The sequence below is a fragment of the Lissotriton helveticus genome, chromosome 5_1 (genome assembly GCF_964261635.1).
Source record: "Lissotriton helveticus chromosome 5_1, aLisHel1.1, whole genome shotgun sequence".
In the NCBI taxonomy this organism is placed as follows: domain Eukaryota; kingdom Metazoa; phylum Chordata; class Amphibia; order Caudata; family Salamandridae; genus Lissotriton; species Lissotriton helveticus.
The window spans coordinates 1069217568-1069236529 of NC_136065.1; the positions used below are offsets into that span (position 1 = coordinate 1069217568).

Below are 18962 nucleotides of genomic sequence, written 5' to 3' on the forward strand. Positions count from 1 at the left end.
TATAAAACAGTGAAGGCAGCATATGTGATAAGGGCAGGAGGAACAAAAGAGGTACCAGGCCCAAATGGCTCCTGGAGGCAATCTACAAACTTGACCCCGAATACTGAACAAATCGGCTGTCAGCATTATATAATGTGGTAAAAGGAACAGGCACAATCCCCAGTAGCTGTAGTGGATCAATAATAAACCCGATCTTCAAAGGGTGGAGATTGGTCCAACACTGCCAACTAGAGGCTAATTACACTCATCAATTCAGAAGCCAAATACTATGGAACGCTAATCTTTGAGGATCTAGTGGAATTGCCAAACATTATTAATGTGGTCCTCAGCAACCAAACAGGATTCCGGAGAGGACTCGGAAATACTACAAATATCCTAGTCGTAATAGCAATAGCATACAAATGTAAGTGCTTAAAGAAAAAAACTCCATCTATGCTTTATAGATTTAGAAGCAGCAAGTGGATCGAGGTCTTCTGTGAGGAGAACGTAGGCAGTGGGGACTCCCAGATTGAATACTGCACACCATCGAGCAATTATACACATGCACTTGTATTAAAGTTCGAGCGGCAGATGGTACATCACTATCGAGGAGAATTCCAACAGAAGTAGGCATTAAACAAGGGTGTGTTTTAGCCCCACACTTGTTCAACTGGTTTGTGGCTGACCTGTCCCCAAGGGATTGATCAGAAAAACTACAAACTGCAGCAAATGGGTCCTTTAGCTCAGACTCCCCTCTCCTACGCGGATTATATGGTCTTACATAGTCAAAAAAAAGAGTGGATCTGCAGCGATCACTCACAAAATTAGTAGAACATGCCAAGAAGAATAAATTAAATATAAACACAACTAAAAGAAAAATAATGTCCATCTGGAATTGATCTGGCTCTCCACTCAAGATCAAGCTGGGAGGTGAGATCTTAAAGGAAGTCAGTAGTTATAGATATCTGGTACTGAACATAGAAAAGAAACAACTTCAAAGCACATAAGCAGTACCTTGTGAAGAAAGGAAATGCACCAATTCATGCTTTCTGCGCCCTCACCAAGAAGCTATACGGTCCCTCTTTCAAGCTTCTATTGGCAGTTATTGCGACTAAAATACTAACAACTGTGGCATACTCAAGTGCTGTTATGAACGGTAAAGACACCTTGACACTGGATAAACTACAAACAAACTTGTATGAGCAAGTTTATGGTCTGCCGCAGAATGGCGCACTATCACATAGGCTCTTGGAATTCGGACTTATGCAACAAACCTTTGGGACAAGTTACTCCACCATCAAAACATGGTACAAAATACTGTCAAACCAAAAAAGTCCACTCATTAATGCCTTATGGAAAATACCCTTGTTCTGTTTACAGCAAATACCTGTGGTCGTCACTAGAAGAAACAAACACAATGGTCCTTTGGAATTTGAATTTACCTCGCCCCGCCTTCTGCCACGCAATAAACAAAGCTGCAAAAACCCATTCACTCGTAAATGAAAAACATACACTGACTAGCCGCATGCATTCCTGGAAGGTATTATAACCGTACAGCAAATCAAAGTGGGCAGCATATAAACATAACATACTCTGTGCATCTAAAGAGAAAGCTGATGGCTATCCGATTTGGTTCTATAATCAGGACTTGTATCACACGTTGACTGTACTTCACAATAATTCCAGGGACATCCTTTAATAGGTTGGCAAATATGTATTACATAGGAGTACCTAAAATACCAGCAAGAATTGGGGACAATGTGGTAGCTTTCTAGCTTGTCTGCTAAGAGCTGAAATACCCTGAATCCCTACTGGGTCTTTATGTTCCCTGGGGAGATGTGTGGTGAACTCCAGGTAAGAAATTAATGGGGCCTTCAAATTCTATTACAGAGATCTACGTAGAGCTCCACTGGTGCTAGATTAAGCAGAGATCTAAAATTCTGGCTCAAGTAGAGCTCCCTACCATAAACATGTTGCAAACACAGAAACTGGAGACCTCACTTACTGTTGAGGAAATTAAACCGGTGATTAAAAATAACACAATGGGCAAATCCCCAAGTTCAGACGGGTTCCCAATTGACTTGTTGTGATCTACCAGGTGTCCTCAGGATCGAGGTGTAGACGGTAAGCCAACATGAAAGACTCCACAACAGGTGTATGGTTCGATGGGGTTTTAATGATAAGAGTAGGACTATAAAGCATAAGGGTATAGAATAAAGGCAGTCCTATCACGTGGCAGTTAAATCACTACCAGCGTTTTGTTCATACAGAAGAAACAATAAAGCTTGATATTGGTATTCAAGATCATACGCTTATCAGCATGGAGTACACGTAGAACAAGTGAACCAACCGTCCTCCGCATGAATACCGGTCCCGGTATTCCCCAATCGAGGGCACTGTGCTGAGTGACGGCCGACAATGCCGTTCGACTTCTGCTGTACGCTATTAGGGGCGGTCAGCTTTTAGCGCCTGATGAGCGCGCTAACGGAGCACCAAGCGTTAGTGTACTCAATTGCGAGAGCTCCTTCCCTGGCTCTTAACTGCGTTGTAATGGATGGCTTTCAAGGGAGCAGCCGCTCGACCTTGAAGCGTGGTGACAGTAGCTCTCCCGTTCAACCACGGGCTGTTCTACGAGGGAGCCGCCGCTCTACCTCGCAGTCCAAGGAACATAGTACCCAAACAGAGAACGCAGGCAAAACACCTCCGAAGTGTGCGTCTCTGATCGCTCCTCTCACGGGAATGCCTAGCCAAGCACTCGACCGCGAGGAGCGCCACAGCGGGGGCGTAAGAGAGCAGCCGCTCGATCTTACCTTCTCAAGCCGGTTTGAAGCTCGGTACGAGACCGCAGGAGCTTCCAAGGAGATGAGGGTCCGCAGTCTCCAAATCCAGAATACGCCGGCAAGGATCTCAATATCCGACGCCCGTTCTCCACGGCGGACGTCTTTTATGGGCGTTTTCTTCCTGCGCATGACCCGTGCTAGGCATGCTGGTTCAGGTAGCTCGCCCGCATGCCGAATTCCTTTTCATACGGATTGTCTAATACAGAAGTCAGTGAGCGGCAGGGGGGGGTGATTCCTGACACTTCTATACAACATACCAGGGTTAACTGGTTACGAGATTACTGAAGGTGTATGAAGCAACCAAGGGCAAAGGCATATTCTTGGATTCAATACAGGAGGCCCGGATAGTAGTGCTGTTGAAAGCAGGACGGAACCCTTTAGATGTGGCTTCCTACCGTCCACTCTCGCTCCTGAATCTTGATTTCAAGTAACTGGGGAAGAGTACTGGTTAACAGATTGACCCAGATAAGATCAGCGGTGGTACACCCAGACCAGAATTGTTTTATACTAAACAGGAACACATGCTTTAATTTAAGCCGGTTATTCAGGATCACGGACGTGGTAAAGTGATCAGGGACACAATGTAGGGTAGCCTTCTTATGCATTGAAAAGGCCTTTGATATCTTGGAGTGGATTGATCTCAGAGCGGTGCTGTGTAAGGTAGGATTTGGGCCAGAGTTCCTCAGTAGATAGGGCTTCTATTCACAAAACTGGTTGCAAGAGTGCATACTGGCGGGATTATCTCAGATCCGATAACGGTGGAGAGAGGCACCAGACAGGGATCCCCTTCTCCCCCTGTTTGCCATGGCCATGTAACCCTTAGCAGGTTTGCTCGTGGAGCTGGCAGTGAGACGTCAATGGGCAACCCTAAATTATTTCATAATACACGGATGATGCACTGATCTACCTTAAGGAAGACGCCAACATATTACTGGAAGTCCTGAACCTCTATTTGTTTTGGTCAGGTGTCCAGAACTTGTATCACCTGAGCTAAGTAATATGTGTTGCTATTACCCCCCACGGACGAATCACAACAAATGCTCCCCAGGGGGCAGTTAAGCTGAACATTCAACACTAGAAAATACCTAGAGGTCTATATTTACCATATAAACAGTGACCTGGTAGAGGGTAACTTAGGTCGGGTGTTGAGTTCGATCAGACAGTCACTCCCTTATGGACTCAAATGCCATTATACACAATGGGTAGGATTTTAATTGAAAAGATGCTGCCTAGACTTTTTTTTATTTCTCAGTTTTGCCAGTTATACTTATAAAAATCATTCATCACTGAGCTGCAGCTCATCGCCCTAATAAGAGCAATGGAGAAGACTGGTGGCACTTTGCAAGTTGTATGCTCCACTTACTGAGGGAGGGTAGAGACACCCAATTACAAGCTGTATTATGCATCGGCACTACTTCCGTGGATGACGCACTGGTATGGGACATCTCCAAGCTCGGACCATGACAAGATACAGAGGGAATTGGGTGGGTGCCCTCTGTCGTATTGGCTCTGGACTACTCCACCTCTGAGCGGCATACAGAACGTATTGCTGAAAGTGTCCACATGGAGCTGGAAGAAAGACATTCATGGAAGTACCTTGGTGGTACCCTATGCCCCAAATCTGCCATTTTAGGCAATACCTAGATGTAGTCAATTTAACCATTGTACCAGACTGATCAATGGACAGCAGCTGGAATACCAGTCTGGGTGGATCTGGTGAAGGAAAATTATATAAGGTCCTTTGATGACATGATGGCAGTACATGGCCAGGGACCGAGTCAGTTTTTACTGTATTCTGCATTAAGAAAGGTGAGGAGACAGATTTGAGGTGTGGATCGGGAAACGCTCAGCCCTGCCCCACAATTAGAGGTGATTGGGTGGCACAGATGGTAACATGCCTATATCAGGCCCTTCAGGTAGATGCGCTCAAGGGGACAGCGACGCTCAAGGAGTGGTAGAAGCACACGTCACAAGTTGAGATACCCGACAATTTATGGACCGGAGTTCGGTTAGGTGATCTAAACAAAATAAAAGGAGTTTGATTTGTCCAATGTAATTTTGTACAGCATACTTACCTATCCCCAGAGAGAATTGGAAAAATGTATCGCCAAGCGCAGACTACATGCCCCAGATGTTCAGCAGAGGTTGCAGATTTTATTGATATAGTAAGGAACTGCCCATTTAAACTGCACTTCTGGTCACAGGCGACACAGTATCTCGAAGGTGACTACATTCATCCTACCCATGGTCCCACTCCAATGTTTGCTCGATGCTCGTCCAGTCACTAAATGAACTAAACAACTTGTTTGCTTCCAGAGTTTGGCCTTGGTTTTAGCTAATCACTAAATAGCCATGGAGTGTACATTTAATGCAAGTCTGGCTCTGGACCATTGGTTAAAGGATGTGGTTAAGCGGGCCAAGACAGAAATGGCTATGCACCTAAACATACGGACCAGGGATGGGAGGTGTCGCCCACTTGACCAATGGGACACCCCACACTGGGAAATACTGGGGAGGCTTCCCATAAATGCATGAGCGTAGTATCTCTGAAATCAATAGGTGAATGACACTGTGAGCAGAGACAATCTTCCTACATAAAGGAGTGTGAAAGGCGGGGATGGGTAGAGTGGGTGTCTTCTGGGGCACTAGGGTAGAAGGGATGAAATTTAAATCCCAGTGTCACCCAGGCACCAAAGGAAATAATGTCAGCAAGCTGTTAATGTTGCGGGTTTTGCACTGTATAGTGACTGTCTGAATATCAGGTAGTGGTCACTTGGGTTACCAGTCATTGAACACGGACTATTGTATACGAGGTTCCACTATTGTGTTACAAAGAGAACGGAAAGTGATTGTGAGGTCGCAGGATATTGTATTCTTCCAAATGTGTTATATATATATATATATATATATATACACACACACACATATATATACACACACACACGTTTTTTAATCAAATAGAAATATATGGAGGAAAAAAACAGTGCAACAATAGCTCAATTGCCTGTCTCAGGTCTGAATATGCGATTTTGTCCACTGTAAAGGATGGCGGTAGTACTTCTGCTTGGACGGACTTCGATTGGCACAAGTGATGATGTGCCCACCACTGTCACCGGATAGAATGACCACGATAGCAGAATTTCCAGTGATGTGGGTTCTATTTCAAATATCTTTAATCACAGCTATGATCTTACAACTCTCACATTGAGCCTCTTGTCTTCAGCTCTTGAATCAAGAAGGATGTGAAAAAACAAAAAAACAAAAAAAAGAAAAAACACACACCCACCCACCCACACACACACACGATAGATACACACACACACCACAGAGAAAAAGAGACGGAGAGAATTATTTTATATATCGAGTCTTGATTCTGCCGATATTTTTTTCCTCGGTTTTCCTATTTCTTCCTTTTGCTTCTTTTCAGTTTCATAAAATGGAGCGGTTGTATAGTGTTGTAAAATGCTCTTCTTCTATTCTGTTGGTCTAGTTGGGTACCCGTTGACCACTTCAGCTCTGGATTTATTTATTAATGCATTTTTATTAAAGCGTGGACTTTACCCGAAGGTGTCAGAGCGCTGTACAATAGAACAAGTTACGTTACATGGGAGAAATGTTACAAAATAGAACGTACAAAAATAGCAAGACACAGAATCGAACACAGCAGGCAAGAGGAACACAATATCAAACACAGCAAGCATGGAGTGTACAAAATAGATAACTATTACAAATTTACAATGACTGACTGACTTCCTGGTGGGGTCTGAGAATGAAGGAATAAGTTCTGAAAGGGTCTTTGGAATAGAAGGGATTTGAGGTCCGCTTTGAAGATCCGGATAGAGGTGGTGACACGGGAGTGATGGAGCGATAGCTTGTAAAGTTCGGGCATTTTGGTTAGCAGGTGTTATAAAGAGGGTCACAGTGTATGACTACCTTATAGAATTGTTTATGCTTTTCTTTCCCTTCGTAGAAGCTTGGGAATTGTGGCATCATCCCAAACACTGCCCAAGTTAAGGTACTCCGTACCATTTTGGAGGCCCACTCATAAGTGAATCTAATGAACTCCTGTACCCTACTAAGGGCACAAAGAAGTTTAAAATAAAGCGCGTGAGGCTGCAGGCTCCCTGGCATCAGGGCATATACAATGGAGATGTGAAGAAGGGAGACAGATCTCTACATCAAGGTGCACAACACATAGGCTGTGAAGAGAGGCGGGGAAGGTGACAAATTTACACATTTAATTTATCTTGCTTTTTAAAAATCAAGGAATAATGAAAATAAACATGGTAGAGTCGAATGTTATGGAGTGTTTCATTATTTTTCAAAATAAATTGAGAAAAGGTTGTATGTCAGAATACAGATTATTAAGTATCTTGCAATCCAAATAGAAGTATTCAAAAATATCAACAAGGTTAAGTATGCATAGGTAGGTACGGATTTACTATTCTGAATTCCATGTTTAAGCACCTGTAAAAATCACACTGTCCACGTACAAAGAGGTGAAGTTATGTATAGTAAACCTATGTTTACCTATATGCTGAACTGTAGTCTAACTATTAATCAAGACACTGAACCATATTTCCATCTAAATTAACTTGTCTTGCTTAGTCCAAGTTTTTCCATTTTGTTGAGGAACCATGTTAAATTTACCAGATGTGAGATGGAAGGTAAGAGGGAAGAAGTGAAGACAAAAACAGCATGAGAAAAAGGAAACAAGCATTTGCAATGCAATAGGTCTCGCATTAGGAAAGTTTGAGCTATTGGTATTGTAAATGACATTTTTTATTCATGTTTTGTTTTTGAAAATAGCGAAATTAATAGCTTTGTCATTTACAATGCCAATAATTATAACTTTCGCAAATGTGACACCTATAGCATTTGTAATGCAATATGTGTTGTATTTACGAGACTTGCATGTATTGATATTACAAATAAAAATGGCTTTTAATAATTATTACATAAAAGTTATTGTAATTTATAATGGCAATAGCTTAAACTTTTGTAAATAACTTTTGTGAAGATTTTGTTCAGTGTATTTTATTGTGACGCAAATCCAAGAACAGATGTGAAATATTAACATCTTTTTGTTACATTTGTAATAAAGCTTGAAACATTGAGAGAACATATTTGAACCAGTTGTTGTTGAATGGTTGCACAGATTGATGTTGTGGTGGCGAACAAGTGATGCTGTGGCGTTCAGTGATGCTGTGGTAGTGCATAGTGATGTTGTGGTGCCCCTGAGTGATGTTGTGGTGGTGATGAATGATGCTGTATGCTGTGCTAGGTTCTGTTTTGCTATCCTATGCTTTGTTTTGCTATCCTATGCTGTGTTTTGTTATGCTATGCTATGCTTTGCTATGCTGTTTTGTTGTGTTTAACTTATGCTAGGTTTTGTTGTGTTTTGCTGTTTTGTTATGCTATGCTGTGTTTTGTTATGCTATGCTGTGTTTTGTTATGCTATGCTATGTTTTGTTATGCTATGCTGGTGAGGGTGTGTGAGGGGGGTGAGGGTGTGAGAGTATGTGAGGGTGAGGGTGAGTGAGGGTGTGTGAGGGTGAGGGTGTGAGGGTGAGGGGGTGTGAGGGTGAGGGGGGGTGAGGGTGAGTGAGGGTGAGTGAGGGCGAGTGAGGGTGAGTGAGGGTGAGTGAGGGTGAGTGAGGGTGAGTGAGGGTGAGTGAGGGTGAGTGAGGGTGAGTGAGGGTGAGTGAGGGTGAGTGAGGGTGAGTGAGGGTGTGTGAGGGTGTGTGAGGGTGTGTGAGGGTAAGGGTGGGTGAGGGTGAGTGGGTGTGGGTATGAGGGTGTGTGAGGGTGAGGGGGTGTGTGGGGGTGAGGGGTTGTGTGAGGGTGTGTGAGGGGAGGGTGAGAGGGTGTGTGAGGGTGAGAGGGTGTGTGAGGGTGAGAGGGTGTGTGAGGGTGAGAGGGTGTGAGGGTGTGTGAGGGTGTGAGGGTGTGTGAGGGTGAGAGGGTGTGTGAGGGTGAGAGGGTGTGTGAGGGTGAGAGGGTGTGTGAGGGTGAGAGGGTGTGTGAGGGTGAGAGGGTGTGTGAGGGTGAGAGGGTGTGTGAGGGTGAGAAGGTGGGTGATGGGGTGTGTCAGGGTTAGGGTGTGTGAGGGTTAGGGTGGGTGAGGGGGGTGCGAGGGTGAGAAGGTGGTTGAGGGGGTGTATTAAAGTGAGGGGGTGTGAGGGTGAGGGGGATGTGAGGGTGAGGGGGGTATACTTCCACAAAGTAAAAAAAATAAAAGAAAGAAAAGAAACAAGACTGGCTGCCTGAGGCTTTCAGTACGCGTTAGAATTATTTCCGTTCTCTTTACGTGGAAAAAGATGGGGCTCCCTGCTAAAATACTGCTAAGAGCTTTTAATAATGTTTTTTTCCTTTCATTCTCTCCTTGTGGCTGAGCAGCCTGTTCCTCTCCACACACTGCCAGCCCCTGATGTGATGGCGAAGAAACCCCGTTGACAAGGCACTGCTTTTGGCGCACATTAAAAAGGAAATGAAATATTTATTTATTTCAGCATCTCTTGCTTATCGTGCTCCCGACTATTTCGGGCATGGCTCATCTTTTTTAAAATCTATATTGGGTTTCAGGGCAGCAGCGGGGGGAGGGCAGAGGCTGCCGGTTTCTTGCTGATGAAATTCAAATTTCGTAGGGGAGAGAGACGGCAAAAATCTTTCAATGACTCATTGATTGAGCCGGGTTAAAAAATTTTATTTTTTATTTTCCACCCCCTTCATCAGCATCGGAAGAAGGCGAGAGACTGCCGACTGCGCAGGAGGGGGTGGGGGAGTCTAACAGAAAGATACTTTGTCAGATGGAAAACGCCCGCCCTGCGAGGTGTCTCGGGCGGCATGGGAAGACTCTCCCGTCGCACTCAACTCCCCTGCCTTTGGATTTCGAGCGCTCAAAAGATTAGGGCAAATTTACCCTCATTCGTCCGATAAACAAACACTGAGCCGACGAATAAAGCGACGCAAAAACGTTTATTAATTGACCAGTTTGTGTACCTTGGTTTATAGCTTGTTGATTGTATTGCTTGCGCCTATGTTCTTGCCATTGTAAAACGGTCTTAAAAATGTGAACCATCGATCTAGACAGTATGTTTATCTTTGATGTTTAATGCTGAACGTTTGTGCGCAATCTTCACGAAAAGAAACTGGGAATTCTTGCATTTGTAATCCTGTTTAGCGCACATTGCCGAAAGAAGCTTTTAGGGGCGGGGGAGTGGATCCCTTTGAAGCACTGCCTCGCGGCCGTGAAAGAAGTGTGAACAGCAGGGATGTAATTAGGAGGGGGGAGGAGAAGTGGAGAAGTGAGGCCGGGTAGCAACAGATGGCTTTGATGTGGACGCGCGAGGCAGGCGGATGGAAAGCGCGTGCAGCAGGGGGCGGAGCGGATCGAAGTGAAGCTGCTGGTGGCAATGATGCGAGGCAGGCAGATGGAAGCGCGTGCACGGACACATGCACTCGTTGAAATCCGCCGCCTGGTTTAGCTTTTCTGATCCAACGCTATATTTCTCCCCTATCCATTCCTTGCGGAATGGGATAGGCGAGACCTAAAAAAGGAACAGAGGAAAAGCAGGTGGAAAAAAGATGGTCAGAAGCTAGAGAGAAATGAAGAATGAGTGTGGAGAAAAAGAAGGCAGGAGAGAGTGAGACGGTCAGACACAGCAAGGTGAGTAGCAATAGAAAACATTCCTAAAAATCTATTCTAACAATGATTCTGGTGTAAAGCTGTGTTCTGCGCCCACAATACTGGTCAGGCCACAGATCTATTCTGTCAGACAACGAATGTCTCACTGCAGCAGATGCATCAACAGCCAAGAGCAGGTCATACATCCAACAGCCCTGGCTATGCTTGGCCGTTTGGTCACGATTATGGGGACTTTGGATCCATATAGCACATTAATCCACAAACCTCAAATAACTAAGATTTACAAATACATTGAGCTTCATACCATTGAGGAAACGAGGAAGCATAAAACAGACAGCCTTTCTGCTTTACCATCTTGCCCCCATAACACTTTCCACAAGACAAGGCTCTGCATATAAGCAAGGCTTCTATGGAGAGGGGCAAACCAGCTTAGCTCTGTAGCATACTCGGGTAGAAAGTTGGGAACTTGAGTTCACTGGGGCAGACACTACACAGGAACAGTGAACATGATGCTAGGGAAAGTGGCACGGTGTGGTAGTGTGGTATAGACAAAATTAGAAAGGACAGTAGGACAATGGTCCTGAAACCAGGAGACACCGCAAGGTGACAACTGAACCGAAAACAATGGTCTCCGAAGGCTGGCATGTGACACGATCCCACACAGAAGATTAGAAGAGGACAAACTCCTTCGATTGTGCAGCAATCAGATGATGCTCCTAAATGGACGATCACTACAAGAGCTGGCAGGAGTTAGCCAGAGAGCACAAGATCCGACACCCACACAGGGATAACCCATGACACGGCCGACACTCACTTCGATTAGGATGGAAGGTTGCAAAAGCCAGCCATTTCCTGCCCCAGAAAACCACCATAGAGAAAGCCTCGACCATTACAAACCACCTTACTCACTTTTACACGGGCCATTGAGAGTTTTTTTTTTAAATCTCAACCCCCACCTACATCTCATAGTCTCTTCACACCAAGCAACAATTGAAGACACCAATCTGCCCAAGTACTTAAAAGCACCAAAATGTCGAGCAATTGGCAAGCATTGTGCTACACAAATAGCAAGTAGCATACAGAGACCCACTAGTAGGGTGCAGCAAGAATGAGGTAATTGACGCACTCACACAACCAGATAATGAATAGCGGGGTGGGCCGGAATTAGATCGGGGTCCAATTTAGGGGTGAAATAAGGGCTCCTTCCTTCTACTGATGACTATTTGTTCAAGCTACAACAACCAAATAAATATATACCTTAGTGCCCCTGTAGCCGACATATTGGTGGGAAACCATGCGGAATGCAAGATACATAACATTACCCTGTGCTAACCAAATTTTGCAATGGGCACAGGTACACTTTGCAAAGTGAAAAGGCATGCTATTTTAAATCTTTATGCCAGAAATGGCTTTCAAAGTCTTTGCGTAATTAATGGTTAGTACAAATGTATTTTTGATTGAAATTAGTTCAAAAAGCATGCATCCATAGCTTTAACGTATTGCATATCAAATACCAAATTAGCTACTGTATTTATGATTTAGGTACCAATTGCAAAATATAAATCTCACAGCGTCAATTCTTTTCACTGGCGCTGCTGGGGCCTCATACCTTCAATTTTATGTCAATATTAATATCAGGGATATTAAACAAATTCCTCTTCAAATATAAACCACTAATGACCTTAGAGTGGCATACAACATTATACCAAGCATTGGTAAAGCCAATAAGTCTCACCCACACAAAAGCTATTGACTTTGTCGATGTCTTAACCACATTGTAGGGCAAAGTGGCTGTGCAGCATGGCTAAAGGTTAAGTTAGTAAAAAGTGCAATGGTGCAGCCAGTGTTGGACATATCATAGTGCTTTGGCGAATGGAGGTGCGACAAAAACAAACAATGAGGTGGGAGGGGGCATTTGCAACACAGACAATGTGGAGGGAGGGAGTTAAAACAACGCAAACTATAGGAGGGGTGGAAGGGGGTTAAAGCAACACAGACAAGGTGGGGTGGAAGAGGGAAAGAGCATCACAGGCAGCAGGGGCAATCATCAACAGCCAAGTAACAACAGGGGAATAAGAAAACAAATGCCTCAATCCCAGTGCAAGCATCATTGAAAGGACCTTAATAAGAGACAATCAATCTGTACTTGGTACGTGCTCCCGAGGAAAGAGGAGGAATTGAGCCTGACGGTGCTGCCCAATTAGGAGGAAGAAAATATAAGTCAACAAGTGCTGACCAATGGACGTACTCCAAGCCCCCCTTATACAATATGTATCTCAAGAGAGTGCATGCACTGTCGCAAGCGAGACCTAAAAAATTTAAGTCACAAATATTCAATCCGTACTGCCCTGGAAATAGTTCAGTTACAATACACAGGTGCAGAAATACAACAGGCAATCGTACATTTTATGCAGATTAATTGTATGTCTCGTACTTTAAAAACTTTCAGGATTATGCAATCTAATCCCACTAAAAAATGTATACGGCGCAACCGCTGACCATTCACAACATTGAATGAAATGTTACATTTTTTAGACTAATCACACACATTGTAGAAAACACGGCCACCTATGTACTATTTATGATACTAGTAGCACCAATCGCACTATGGTCTGTGTTGGAAATGTGAAAACTAGGGCGAGAAGGTACGAGACCAAATAGCGTTGCGAAGCCCTGCCAATGGCACATAACCTGCTATATAAATGCATCTAAAATATAACTGCTACAAGACAAGGATAAGAGAAATATTTTAAACTCAGAAAGTTGGTTTTTCTTAACTAGGTTTTCACCTGCCAAAACTGTGCATTAAAATAATTCACGTACCAGCAAATTCATCATGCAATTCGTATATAGTGCCAATTGATTGGGATTATTGGCGATGTAATAGTTTTTCCTGTACAAAGTGTCAATTTACGTTTTCTATTGCATACCACCAATTTCCCCTGATGTGCAATACATATCGGATTAAAAAAAGACCGGAAATTAGCATCTTGTGTATTTGTTTATTATTGGGGGCCTATGATTTTAGCTGGTAATTCGCTTTACTGTAACTGGCCTGTTTTACTGCTGGCCAAATGCAGTCCAAAAAAATATATGCAACAGCCAAGGTAGTGAAATTTCCACTAGGGTCTCATTTAACGATCAAAGTTGAGATGAAGGTCTCATTTAACAACCTAATTAAATGTAATAGTTCGTTATGAAATAAATCCATTCTTTTCTGTTGTGGACAATTCCTCTGCTTGCACCTTGCCCGAAATCGGTGCCAGAGGTCTTTATGGGCTGGACCCCCTATGCAGAAGAAGCAGGGAGGACCGCAGGAGCACTGGTAGGATGTTGCAGTTCCTGTACTCATATACCTCAAGGCAGTCAGCCCGCCGATGAAACCCTCTCCGCTACTGCTGGGAAGTTCCACAAAGCTTCTTTCAAGTGAGGATTTCTGGGATAGTTCATTTTGCCCAAACCAAGATTGCCACTTCCTCATCGGAGTCTAAAGAATCTTTCAATCCAACATGGCAGCATCGTTGAGGTAATTTCTTGTTTTTTCCCTATGAGAGATACTCTGTTCACTCTGTTTCACAGCACTTCCAGCACTCCAATCTGTTCGCTCGGATTTTCTGGGTTTCGACTGTCATTTGTTCCTACAGATTCTTCCGTTTCCGAGCTCGGATTCCAGAGTCTCTCTCAGTCCATTTTTTCCCTCCTCGAGTTCTGATCCTAGTCCAGTACCCGCACACATCAGTATTCATGGAGTTTTTTTGCCCTTCCAGAAATCACCTTCCGCTTCCAGTCTGTGTCTGCATTAACATGGCTACCTACTGAAAGGGGCCTCCCACATCTCTGGCAGAGAAGTGATACAGTGCAAGCGTGGTAAACAATTTCTTTTACGCTTACTCTTTCCACTGCTCTAACCGTACTGGGCCCTTTACGATTAGACAATGTGCTGCATTCCCATTTACTACAGAGGCAATGATCATCTGATGAATCTTTCTGCGCCGATAGAAAGTGTGGAAATTGGGGTAACCAAACACCATGTTAGGGGTCCACTGAAGGCCATTAATTGACAGCCAACTCACAAGTTTGAGATCCGATTTAGGTACAGCCCTCTAAAACCACACTGTAGAAATAAAGAATAGCAACAGGGAGATTCAACCCACTGAAAAAGTTATGTCTTACTAGATGTATACAGGCCAACAAGTTCTGCCACACAGAACAAAAGTAGTAATACTTGATCTGTCAAAGCTCGCCGACTCTCCCTACAACGCATTTAAATCATTAGTAATATAGCATAGTTTCAGTGGAAGGATCAACAAGACTCCATAATAGACTTGGACGGAATTAAATTAATTTGGTTATTGTATTACAGATTCAAAATTCATTGCAAACAGTACTTTTAAGTATGGCAGTTAGGAATATCACAGCTTGCATCAGAATCCTAATCATCTTTAGGCTAAGCATAAAGGATGGTACCCCTCCCCCCCCAAGAGTATAAACAGTTTTCAGAGTCCCACTACTATTTAAAGCAGATGGATAGTTAGTTGTCTAACAGCCCAAATCCCTAAGGAAAAATAGAAAAGGGGTTTATGTTTAGAGTCCATTAGAGGAGAGTCCATTTGCATAGGGCAAAGATAATATGAAATTAATTGGTTAGGCAAAGATAGTCAATCCATCTGCTACTGACTGTAGCATTCAGCAAGGCAGTCCATAAGTAAAAAGGTGGTCCTTGAAGAACATCAAAAATCGATAAGCATAGCAACCTGGCTCGAAAAAAGAAAAAAAAAATCCATTTGGTCAAGAAACAAATCATTGGCGTTGCCCCTCCTTTGTGGTTTCTTCTTTTATAAAGTCCCCATCAATTTCCCGGTGATGTGGCATCACACCACCATCGGAAGACTGTTGCGTTCCGATTCAAATATGGTCATTTAGGATACTTGTAACAGTGTGACAATCTCAGAGAGACATCAGTAGAAAAGTAATACAAAGTAACCATCTGTAGAGACAGCTGAACTCTGTTGTAATCATGATGGGGTCCGGTTCCATGGTAAACTCAGGATGGTATTTATTAAAATAGTAAATTCAAGATGAAGTTACAGTGAGCCCCAAACCACACTCACACTGGCTGAGCAGCAGGTACAACAAACTCCTGTCCCCACAGAAATATGTCCCTGTCAACTTGAACAAACATTTAGGAAGGTCAAGATCGGTACATGTACAGGGCAAATAAGCAGCATTTCACTAGTTGTAAATGGGGTTTTGTATTAAGTCAGGGGAAAAGTCAGCATTAGAAGAAAGCATTTGTTTAAAAAAAAAAAACTGAACGTTGGCATTACACATTTTAAATTAAACAACTTTTAAAATCAATAGCAAATATAACTAAATTAATTCAAATAGTGAATTAACGAAAGTTCATCAATATTATTACATGGAAATAGCCAAAGTTAGACTTACTATACTAATACACATTTTTTCCCCCAATATTCATATAGGTGCAAAGTTTTCAAATTTTACATTTTTCATAAATAGAAGCTCTAGTATTACTATGCAAAGTTTCAAGATTGTACTTCATTTCTACACGTTTTTGCAAAGACTTTTCTACATCGTGCACTCTAGCAAAAAGGGAATTAGAAACATTAATTCATCATTAACTGTTAATAAACATTTTCCCCAAGTAATTCTTAGTGAAACTCGTTTCTATGTATTAGTAATACTTTGGATGGGTTTCTCCATCTCACATTTTAAAAGCACGGTTTGTGGTGCTTCTACTACACTTGTCTCAGGTTCATGTGTCTCTGTTTCTAACACGTGCAATGTGCCCTTTCAGATTTTCCTCTCTTCAGTCAATAAATGTATGGGATATTACGATTTGCTAAATCGTGCTGCATCACAAGAACTGTAAAAAACATTTTTTTTAAATCCTTGGTTTCCAGGTCCAAGCTGCAGCTAAAGACTCTTCACAAGGCCTCAGTTTTAAAAACACGCACTGAGAAACAAATTATTTTTTATAATGTCAGTGAAATATTTAAGTTTACCAAATTAAAAAAAAAAATAACCACACCACAAAACAAGTACTGATGATTTCCCAGAATATGGACAGTCCCAAACAAGTTGGATAAAGTTACAACCCACGTGCTGTTCACTCGCTGTGTAATTAAGCGCCACTTACCCCAGTAATTTTCCTAAATTTCCCCTCCATCTCTCGAAGCACAGAATGGTCCCCGGCTGAAGAAGATCGCGGACCCAGCAGGACTGAACAGCTGGAAGAGCGCGCTCTTTCTCATAAAACTTTTGCATGTCTGCCAAACAATTTTTATGGACACTTCCTATTAGGCAGATTTCCGGTGTCTCGAGGCTTGAAGGCGGTGGCTGTTTGGGCATAAGAGAAGGATGGCGCTGGCCGAGAGGTCAGTCCTCGTTAGTGTATGGTAGAATCACGCGCCCTGTCTGAGGCAAGGAGAGGGGGGTGGGGGGTGAATCGAGGCCATTGAAAAGAAACAGTGCCTGAAAAACGGGGAAAAACCACAGAGGACCAACACACGACTAATAGGTTTTCTCATCACAGTGTAAACAAACGGCTTGTTTCTTCGCCTGTGGTGTCGTGGTTAATAATCCCAATGGTATAACTATTGATACCTGAAGGCCCAGGTGCCACGCGAATGCAACAGTTTTTCAAACGGGCATTCGGGCCGGTTTACTCCACTGGACGCTAAAAGGAACACCGAGTAAGATGTTGACGTGTGCGGGGCAATATACCGGCATCTTTAAAGCATTCTGCCAAAGAGATTGTGCTCATTCGAATGCCATCAAAACAGTTACGTAACCTTCACACCATGGGAAAAGAGAAACAAGCATTTGCAAAGCCAGTAGGTTTCGCTAGCTTATATATTTTGACCTTGTTTTTTGTAAATATTATATTTGCATTGCAGTCAGGCCCGGCTCCAGGAATTTTTATTTGGGTGAGCCAAGGGTGCTTTCGGGTGGGCCACTACCGGCCCAATTTGTCGCTTCTGGAGGTAGTCTACAAGTCATAGACTACATCATATCTACTTGCAAACAGTCAACAAGATACAAGGATTGCTTCTGTGTGTATACAAAGCATGTGGAGAGTTATTTATTGGCGCCCCACCACTAGCCTCTTTCTCTGTGGATGCCTTTTCTACCATCCTCCAACAGTGCACTTCATCTCTCTGTAGCCCCTACCCCTCATGACTTCCTCCTCAGACTCCCTCAGTACCACCCTCCACCAGTGCCCCTCATCTCTCCGTATCTCCCACCCTCCCCCAATGACCTCCTCCTCGTATTCCCTCACTGCTACCCTCCAACAGTTCCCTTCATCTCTCCAGAGCCCCTCCCCCTCATGACTTCATCCTTGAATCCCCTCAGGACCACCCTCCAACTGCACCCTCCTCTCTTCAAAGGCCCGCCTCCTTGGATTCCCTCATTGCCACCCTCCTCCAGTGCCCTTCATCCCTCCGTAGCCCCTCCCCCAATGACCTCCTTCTCAGATTCCCTCACTTCCACCCTCCAACAGTGACCCTCATCGCCCCAAAGCCCCTCCCCCTCATGACCTCCTCTTCGCATGCCCTTACTGCCACCCTCCAACAGTGCCCCTCACAATCTCCCGATAGCCCCTCCCCCTCATGACCTCTTCAGTCTCCCTCACTACTACCCTCCACCAGTGCCCCTCATCTCTCCATATCTCCCACCCTCCCCCAATGACCTCCTCCTCGTATTCCCTCACTGCTACCCTCCAACAGTTCCCTTCATCTCTCCAGAGCCCCTCCCCCTCATGACTTCGTCCTTGAATCCCCTCAGGACCACCCTCCAACTGCAACCTCCTCTCTTCAAAGGCCCTCCTCCTTATGACCGCCTCCTTGGATTACCTCATTGCCACCCTCCTCCAGTGCCCCTCATCCCTCCGTAGCCCCTCCCCAATGACCTTCAGATTCCCTCACTTCCACCCTCCAACAGTGACCCTCATCGCCCCAAAGCCCCTCCCCCTCATGACCTCCTCTTCGCATGCCCTCACTGCCACCCTCCAACAGTGCCCCTCGCAATCTCCCGATAGCCCCTCCCCCTCATGACCTCTTCAGTCTCCCTCACTACTACCCTCCACCAGTGCCCCTCATCTCTCCATATCTCCCACCCTCCCACATTATCTCCTCCTTGGATTCACTAATTGCCACCCTCCACCAGTGCCCCTCATCGCTCCATTGCCTCTCCCCCTCATCACCTCCTCCTCAGACTCCCTCACTACCACCCTCCAACAGTTCACTTCATCTCTCCATAGCCCCCCCATGACATATTCCTTGGATTCCCTCACTGTCACCGTCCACCAGTGCCCCTCGTAGCTCCATAGCCTCTCCCCCTATTGACCTCCTCAGATTCCCAATAGCCACCCTCCACCAGTGCCCCTCATCACTCCATAGCCTCTCCCCCTCATCACCTCCTCCTCCTCAGACTCCCTCACTACCACCCTCCAACAGTTCACTTCATCTCTC

General features: G+C 44.3%; 1 protein-coding gene across 2 annotated transcripts in view; it reads right to left on the reverse strand.

Annotated features, from left to right (window-relative positions):
* The window catches only part of LOC144753492 (solute carrier family 2, facilitated glucose transporter member 9-like), a 349607-nt gene that overhangs the window by 295687 nt on the left and 34958 nt on the right, over window positions 1–18962 (reverse strand). The window contains exon 1 of one of the 2 annotated variants that reach the window (XM_078641163.1): window positions 16628–16720. The exons of the other annotated variant lie outside the window; for it this stretch is intronic. Coding sequence (XP_078497289.1) covers window positions 16628–16657 — 30 coding nt within the window. The 5' untranslated portion in view covers window positions 16658–16720. Of the gene's footprint in view, window positions 1–16627; window positions 16721–18962 lie in introns of those variants that run through there. 2 annotated transcript variants of the gene reach the window in all.